At 37.4% G+C, this 9,644-nt stretch overlaps 1 protein-coding gene across 1 annotated transcript in view; it reads left to right on the top strand.

The window, feature by feature from the left end:
- Nucleotides 1–837: 837 nt before the first annotated feature.
- LOC124875779 (ras-related protein Rab-37-like) overlaps nt 838–9,644 on the top strand; it is a 28,130-nt gene continuing 19,323 nt past the window's right edge. The window contains exon 1 of the mRNA XM_047378186.1: nt 838–1,297. Within this exon, the coding sequence (XP_047234142.1) occupies nt 1,142–1,297 (156 nt within the window). The 5' untranslated portion in view covers nt 838–1,141. The remainder of the gene's footprint in view (nt 1,298–9,644) is intronic.

The following is a 9,644-nucleotide window of genomic DNA, read 5'->3' as shown; positions in this document are numbered from 1 at the left end:
TCCAACCCCTGTATATATATACATATATATATGATGCATATTCCTTAGTGTAATACAGCCTATTTATTTGAAATGCACAATCCTCAGGTTTATGTATTTAGTATTAATAAAGTATAAATACTCTAAATTTCCTCAATTCACTTCTCATAACATTTATGAAAACCAATCACATAAATTCCCAATAACATAATCTTGTGTGTTGCACAACTTTGATTATTTAAACCATGTTTGTATGTATTAACTAAATACATTTAAAAACTTTTTGGAAATGATTAAATTATGTAGATTATAATTAATTTTAATGCATACATTTACACAATTTTTAAATAAAATCAAAAGGATGTAAATGCATAAAAATCAACTCTGCCGTGAATCATATTTAACTTCATCATTTAGAAGGTATATTATTTTTATTTTATTTATTTATTTATTTATTTATTATATTATGTAATGGGAGATTTAATGGTGCATTTATTTTTTTTATGGTACATTTATTTATTTCAATATATATTTATGGCCCTTTTGGACAACATTAAATGATAAGGAAAAGCTTATTCATAAGCTGAAAGCTGAAAGAGATAAAAAAGAAATAAAGAACTTACAACAAAAACATGGTCAGCTCTTGTTTGTGTTTGTGTTGTCTTTGTGATCCAACTTATTCAATTGCTTGAATAAGTTGGGCTCACATGTCCCTTTCAATGTAATTCTGGTGGTTCTTAAGAGAAAAAGTGAACTACTTTATCAGAACTACTGATAAAGATAATATATTATTTATATCGAATAAATACTCAAAGGTATTTCCATAGCTTGTACTCCTCCATTCATCCTGACGTCCACCTCATCCACACAATCTCTGTGTTCTTCTCTCCATCCTCCGGCAAGTTGTTACATCGCGTCAAACGTCGTGCGTGTGAACCATCACGACACGTCTTTTTTTTTTTGTTATGTTAAGTGATGTAAAGCTGTGATTCACCCTCGAGGAGGAGCTTATTTAGGAGAGTGGAGAGTCCGGAGGTGGGGAGCGCTGAGCGGTGCGTGGGGAGGGCTGATAGGTGCGTAGTTTCCCAGCTCTGTCTTTCTTCCTCTCCAGGGTTCGAGGATCTGTCTTTTTAAAGTCGCGCATTGGGAGAACACGTTCAGGATGGAGCGGATGGAGTCAATGGAGCCAATCTCGGCGTGCTACACAACGGCATACCCGGAGATCAATCCTGACAGCGGCTACGGCTCCGGAGAGAACACGGAGAACCAGGCAAAGACCCCACCAGCCCCGACCTATAACGAAGACCTGGTGCACAAGGTAAACAAAGCGGATGGAGACAATGTTTCTCCTTGGCTTTAAAAAAAAATCTTATTAGTTTTTATTTTTGTATTGTTGTTTCTTTGTTTGTTAGTTTTTTCTTCATTTTTCCGTGGTCAGTTTTGCTGATTTGCCACCAGCTCGCTTCTAGCTTGGCGCTCTCCATGGTGCTGATCCTTACGTTGCAGTTTCTCTGGAGTTGGTTTCTTTTCAGACTCATTCACGCCTTAGATCTGCACCAGCACTGCCCTCCTTCTGGGGTGAAGCTGTCAGCTTAATGTTCCACGCTGCTACAGAATAAAAATAGGCTTTAAATGTGGTCCCTTCTATCAAAATCAATAAGGGTTTGTTTTGTTTTTTTATTGTTGTTGTTTTTTTTACAAATGTGAGCAAATACAAAAACTTCACAGGAACCATGAGAATGTGGGAAAATGACTGCAACAACTGACAAAAATCTGCTTAAATAAGCTAAATATTGCATTTTTGTGCTTTCTTGCTCATTTAAACTCTTACAGAACTATCTTAGTTTTATTAGTTTGTGGTTTCAATGTGCAGACGTACAATTAATCTCCTTCCTCCAGCTGTCAGTGGAGCAAAAAGAGAAAAAGTCCCTTTAGGCTTCAGTCAAATGTCACATTGAGTTATGATGCTGTGTTGCAGAAACAGTTCTCTCTGTGAGCCTTTAGCTGGCTTTTTTAAAGGTCTTTAGCTGGCTTCAGTCTGCACTGGCCTACTTCGTTTTTAACTATCATCCTTCGAACAAGATGCCCCTCAACTGACTGTGTGGATGTGCTGTCATTCCACTTAATGTGATCTTTCCAAGAGATGATCATGTTTCTCAAAGGGAGACTGTTGTATAAAGTGGGCTGTCTCAAAAGCTAGTGCTCAGATTAGATATGAAATGGGTTTTGCTGTATGTTAACTAAATGCACTTTGACTAAATGCCTCTAACAACCTTCGAAGCTGTGTGTGTAGGAGTGTGTTTGTACATCATTCACTGTATTTTTCTTCTGGCCCAAAATTAACTGCTAACTGCATGACAATATAGTCATGTTATCAGCAAAAGTGAAGCTGTGAAAAGGTCTGGCTGAAATCGCTTTATCTCATTTTCAGCAGACTAATTGCAAAAAAAGAAGTCCGGGTGTGCTTGAAGTCATCATCTTCTTATGTTAGCAATAGTTACCTTCAGAACCAAGCATACAGCAATCATCGTTTTGCATCAAACTGCCACACATTCAGTTTATTCATAAAGTGCCAATTCACAACACATGGCATCTCAAATCAGTCAGTCAGTCAGTCATTTTCTACCACTTATTCCATAGTAGGTCGCGGGGAAGCTGGTGCCTATCTCCAGCAGTCTACGGGCGAGAGGCGGGGTACACCCTGGACAGGCATCTGTCACGATGTGGTTTTGGATCGGACCAAAGTGCAGACAAGAGCTCGGCAGGATCATCTTTGTAATTCAAAGGTTTATTTACAAAGTTAAAAAAACGTAGCAAAATCACTGCTGGTTTCTCAAGGCAAGGCGTGGCAAAAAACAAAGCATAATCATGGACGAGAACGAGGTGTGACGAACACAAGGAACCAGCACTGGACAAAGACACAAAACCAACTTATATACTGAGGGATAACAAAGGCAGATAATCAACGGAACAGGAAACAGGTGTGACAAGGAGGCAGGGAAGCAGAAGGAACAGGTGAAACAAATACAAAGACTGAGGATGGGCAAAGTAACTAATAAACAAATAAACAGAAACACAGATCAAGCAAACCTATAGACAAAGATAAATAATCAAATGGGGAATAAGAAAACTAGAATAATCATAACTAAAGTAAACAGAGAAACTAGAGAGAACATAGGAACAACAATAATAACCTGAGAACAAACAAAGAACCCATAAAGAAAACCTGAATACAAAAGTAAACAAACCTAACCACACTGACTGAAATAACTGGAAAGGAAACAGAAAATAAACTAGTAAACAAGAAGAGTGCAAAGGAACAAATAAAACACAATTAACCACAAAGATACTAAAGAGAAATAAAAGTAGAGAATCCAGGGAAGACCAAGAACTATAATAATTACAATAATAATAAGAGTGTAAGCTCTTTAACAAACTGTGGAGTGTAGACGTTTCATTTAAGAAGAGGTTTGGAATACAACTGAACAACTCAAATATGAACTTTTATGTGAACTGTATGTGTTCTTATAAACCTTTGAAATTTAAGTAATGTGTAATTATAGTCAAATCAATGTATTGCTATTTTAATGTATACCAAACAGTATATAACAAAACAAGACCCTCTAGGATTCACACACATGAAAAACATGAAACAGATAAAACATATAGAATTAGTTCAATACCGTAATTCAGCATTTTAATAACTCGAGGCAGAAAGCTGTGCAGCAGTCTGATGGTTCTGCTTTAGATTTCAGGGTACCATTTGTCTGACGTCAGCAATTCAGAAACGTTACAAAGAGGGTTTAGGGGTCTCTAACAATGTTCAGAGCCCTGTTCCTGCAGCAGAGCTGAAACAAATCCAGGACAGACAGCTGGGACTCACCAATGATCCTTTCTGCTCCCCTCACTATTCTCTGCAGGAGCTGTAGAATCATGTGAAAATCCTGGAGGTCAGTGATGTATGTTTAAGTTCTTTACAAAGTGCTGTCTCTGGAAACATGATCCTAGAAAATTCTAAGGAACATGTATTTTTGTAAGAATTATGATTATTGATTAATTAATATTTATCAAGAATTATAATTTAAAATCATAATTTGAAAATAATTTATTTCTTAACCAAATATTACTCACGAATAGAAATCAGAGATGTCCTCTGGTGTTGTGATTAAGGGCTCAAAGCTCTTCAATAATTACATTTAGCTATTCATCATTAATAATTGATAAATTACTAACCAAAACCACAAAATGTCACTGTTTATTCAACCGATTCACTGAAGGTGGGGGACTTCGACCTTGCTTTGACAGATAAATCACTCTTACACGAAATAAACACAAACGCCTCTCCTAATTATATACATGAAGATTTATTGAAGCCAAATAATCCTGATATACCATTATTCTGGTCCAAAAACCTTCACCTAACTAACAAGCAATATTCTACACAAAGGGAATAAAAAAGACTACCAAACAATAATAATAAAAGAAAAATATATGCGTATTTAGTGTCTATGAAGATCAAACCAGCAGTTTTATGGACAAAATGTGCAATTTGGGTTAAATGGAAAGAGAGGTCCTCCTGGGGTGCTGATGTCTGGATTGCAGCAATCGGCTGATAAAACGGTGGGGCCACGCCCTTTAGCCACTATCAGCTGAACGCCCCAAATCTTGAACAAAGAGTAATAAACTCTGAGGCCGGAACTCAGTGGAAAAACTCCAGCAATAAAACTGGAACAAAGAGTGGTCGGGCGAGGTCCAGACCGAAGTTGCTTTGAATTAAAAACTTTTAAAAGTCCAACTTCTAACTCCTGGTTGATTTGGGATCAGCCGGACAAACATGAACCACGCACAATTTAGCAGCGCTTGCGCACTAAATCAAAACACAGCTCAGCATAAAACACTTCCATCAGTATTGCATGCAACAGGTTAATACCTTGGATTAACTACTGGTGATACTACAATAACACTCACTATGCCTCATCCTGCCCAGACCTCTAAAATGCACCAGTCCAATTTAATATAAAAAGAACGAAATTACACTGACGTTGATTTCGTCTCTCCACTGGTTGAGAATGGATCAGGTCTGAAGAAAAACGAGGGGGGGGGATCACAAGCCCGTGATCAGTTCAAAGGAAAAAAACGGTAAACTTCTCATCCGTCCAGGAGGGGAAAATATGAAGATCCGTTTAGTCGACTGAATCAACAAGGAGGAAACTCATCTCCTTGGAAATAAAACCTCTGTGGGTTTTCACCTGCGCCAGGTGTCGGCGTGGTCTTCGATTGGTATATGAATCTTCTGACCTTCTTGTATCAGGCAGATTTCCAGCTTTCAAGCTCTTCCGGGAATGGCCTTGTGGAGCAAAAGTTCACCTGTCTCTCCAGATATGCGCCTCCGTTGCATCGTTCCGTGAGACACGCGGGAAATGGCAACGAAACTTTTTTTTCCGGCGGATTTATAATCCCGGTGACGTCAGAGCTGCGATGTCTGTTGAGCTGCGCATGTAAAACAGTGCGACCAAAATGGATGACTCCAACATTATAGTATGTCTAAAAATACAGTATATGTCATTGGTGAAATGTCTTGGTTTGATTGTGTGGTTGAGACCATGACTCCACAAATGAAAAACAAAATACCTTACAACCTGTTTGATTTCATACACAATTATTGGATCGATCTCAGGAATTTAATAGGTTCTTACCAAGAGGAACTATAAAAGGCACATGGATCAAAGTTTCTGACACATGAGAAGAAGTGGCAAAATGAAGAGCTAATTACTGAAGTAGATGAATGAGATGAGGGGGAGAAAAAGTGGGAGAAACTGGATCAGGATTTTCACACTGAAAGTCCAAATGTGTGGGTTGGAGGAACTGGAAGTGCTTATTCACATCCTGTTGGACTTGTTGAAGACCTGTCATCATGCTTAATATTCATGTACTATAAGTCAAAAAACACTATTATTTTCACAGGCTGACAGGTTGTCAGAGAATGCATAGGTTACAAGAAATACACACATAATCAGGAAGCTGATTTGTTGAGGTACACCATGAAGAGATGTTTGTATTAAGGAATAGGTTAATTTTAGAAAATCGCTTCAAGTCACTTTGAAACCATTGTGTAAAAGTACCTCTACAGCTTATACAGACTTTGGTTGTAAAGATTAGTTTTTTATTAGCATTTTGTTCTTCAAACTGCTGTCTGAAGGCTTCAGGATTAAAGCTAAAATGCAGTCCCAGGCAGTAAGGATCCTTATCTTATACAAAATATGCAAATCACTGTAATTTCCTTTGCAGCATCAGCAGATACATTTTATGGTGAATTATAGTAAAGCAAGCTGTTCTTTCTCTGAAGAGACCGGGACAGTAATTACAAGTGAGCTCCACAGATGTATTAGTCTGAACATGTTGGCCTGCTTCTCTTTGTCAGTCCTCTTTCTGGATGTGCTGACTTTTCTTGGGAAGCTACCTTCTCTGTCAGATGGAAAGTGTTTACTCAATGAAAAATGGAATTTAAAAATGGTTTTTGATTAAGGAATATGTTTGATATAAAGGAGAAATTTTCAATTTTTCCTACAGACTGTGTCCTTTATATATCCATGTTTGTTTGTAAATATTGAAGTCCGCTTTCTATCTCTGCAATGTTACCTGCTTAAACCTGTTCATCATTACAGACATGCTGGAGGCTACAGGTGCATCTTAATAATTTAGAATATTATCAAAAAGTTATTTTTTTAATTTACTCAATTCAATAAATGAAACTATATTACTATATTACGCAAATTCATTACACACAGAGCGATATAATTCAAGCTTCTGAGCTTGAATTTCTGTTTTCTGTTCTATTTCTTGTTGATTTTGATGGTTATGGCTTGCAGTTAATAAAAATTCCAAAAATTTATTTTTCAAACTAATTTAATTTTACAACATATGAATAAAACAAATGACTTTTTTTTTTATTCGGAAACATTATATTATGTCCATCTTATGGATCTGACTGTTAACGGAGTACTGTATCCAAACATAATAATGGAAAGTTGAGGAGAAGGAAAAAGTATGGTAAAAAAAAAAAAAGTAGCACACACAAAAGGGATAACCATAATTTTTAGAGGACTGGGAAGCAAAGTACAGTAAAGAGTTTGTGGGGAATTTACAAGGATGGACTACAATGTCCGAAGGGTCTTAGTTGGGCTCTGAAGAAAAAGGACTGAAATGTTGTGTAGAGGTCCAAAGTTGTCTTTTCAGATTAAAGTAATTTTTGCGTTTGATTTGGAAATCAAAGCCTCAGAGTCTGGAAAAAGAGCGGAAAGGACGTAATCCAAGCTGTGTGAGATCTTGTCAAGATCCATGGGTTTGTGTTTGTTTTCTGGGTTTGTTTATTATTGTTAGGTCTTTCTGTATTCAGTACATTCCTTTATATTGAGTTTCCTTCATTTTAATTAGGCTTTTTCCCATTTTAGTTGAAGGTCCTTTGTGTTTGGTCTGTGTTAATTAGTCTCTTTCCCCCAGTCTTCCTTGTCTTCACTTATCGCCAGTTGTTCTACATCCGTCTGATTATGCTCGTCTGGTTCCTAGGTCACACCTCACTCATCATTATTTAGGCTCCTTGGCTTTCTTTGTTTATTGCTAATATCTGCCATTGAGTTCACGGATTAAAATTCTGTTCTCCTTGTGCCATATTTGTATGTTTGTTTTTTCCTCATTAAATCTTTCCATTCCCTCTCTCTGCTTCTGATCTGTCTGTACTTGAGTCCCACTAACAACAATTATGACAGGTCCACTGCGAAGTTTTCACAGTCAGTGTCATTTGGGGAGCCATATCATCTGCTGCTACTCTCGGTCCACTGTGTTCTATCAAGTCCAAAGTCAACGCAGCCATCCCCCAGGAAATTTTAGAGCACCTCATTCTTCCTTTTTGGTTTCATTTTCCAGCAGGTTGTGGCACCTGCCTACACAGCCAACGGTACAAATACCATTTTAAATGACCATGATATCGCTCTGCTCTTTTGGCCAGCAAACTAAACTGACCTAAACACCACATGAATCTCCAGAGTTTTGTCAACAGGAAGAGGAGAGACTTCACAGCCACTAATACAGATGAGCTGAAGCCCCCTATTAAAGCAACCTGTGCTTGCTTAACATCTCAGTAGTGCCACAAGCTGATCGCCTTCATGCCACACCAGCGATGCAATAATTTATGGAAAAGGAACCATAATCAATTACTGAGTACATATAGTGTACAGTACATTAATTTTCAATATCTAAGGTTAACCAAATAAATGTAAACTTTCCTAAAATGTTGATTGCATAGGAAGTTGTCAACATTAACCTCCTGTAGACAATTAAAGACAAAATCTGTGTCTTATCTGGAAATCTAGGCTTGTTCGAGCTCAGAAGCAAGAAGAATTTTTGAGTATTCTGTCAAAAATATTAAGAGCTGGCTTGTGATAACCTCACTCTGGCATATTAGCTGGTGGTATAATATTTTAAAAAATGGGAAGAAAAATAATACAAATAGTGTAATAAATGTTTTTTTGTGGATCTTGGAAAAATTGTTTTATTGCTGAAAGAACTTACTTTAGGATCCCTCCATCTGTGTTGCATAAACAGTACTGTTAGCATTTGTCTTGAAGGTTCTCACAGTTTGGGTTTAATTACATAAATCACAGTTGACAAAAAAAAAACATCTAAAACATAAGCATGATACCGACATTGCCACATTTGACAGATATTCAGGTTGTAAAAGTAGGAACTGTAGTATTATCTGGTTTCAAATCCCATCTTTTCTGCACATCAGCAGTGAAAAGTAGAAGCAATAAACAAACTCTCATCCTGTGACATGTTTCAGGAGCTGAAATTTGACGTTTCCGACAATGTGCCTCTAGATTTATCAAACTAAGGCAGCAAAAAGCCTTGTTTAGTAGCATGAAAATGAGAATTACTCCACTCTTGATTTTGAACTAGGAAAAAGAAACTTCACAGGAATTGAATCTCCCTCTGAACCCTGAGGCTGAGTAAAATCTAACTCCCTCTTTCTTCCTCTCTGACTCATGAAAGTAAAATCAGTGTCTTGTTCCAGAACATCTGTGGAACTTCTGCCTAATTGCCTCCAGTCCCCTTGGGGGACTACAGACTAATTTCCCATCTATTGTCTATTAGCACTGTCATAAGCATTTTGCTCCTTTTGCCAAATATACACAAACTGTGGATGTAAAGAATCATCACATGTATTGCATGTTTGAGTACATGAACTATTAAGTGAAGCTGGGAGTGCGATTAAGGTTTGGGTGAGGTCAGTATTAAAAAAAGCAGGGTGGTACTAATGCCTAAAGGACTAGAACTTTTTCGATCTATGATACTTTTTCAAAAAAAAGGAAAGTGGTGTAATGGACTAATGCTACTGTTGAAGTGCATCTCTTTAATTGAGCTCTAACATCGGAAGTCTTCCTGGGCCACGAGGTGTCCTCTGAACACTGTTAACAAATGCCTGTGCTGAAACACATATGGACGACATCATCCTTAAATATTCTGATGGAACAGCCACTGATCACTAATGGAAGCAATTTTTTAGATGAATAAAAACAAGGAAATGATTTGAACAGGACATGTAGGACACAAAATCAGATGTTATCCATCAGGGGTCTGAAGTAGAGAGGACCAACAGTTTAAAAAAG

Source organism: Girardinichthys multiradiatus, chromosome 10, assembly GCF_021462225.1.
Source record: "Girardinichthys multiradiatus isolate DD_20200921_A chromosome 10, DD_fGirMul_XY1, whole genome shotgun sequence".
Classification (NCBI taxonomy): domain Eukaryota; kingdom Metazoa; phylum Chordata; class Actinopteri; order Cyprinodontiformes; family Goodeidae; genus Girardinichthys; species Girardinichthys multiradiatus.
Note: the sequence above shows the minus strand (reverse complement) of the source record. Positions and strands in the feature narration are given on the sequence as shown.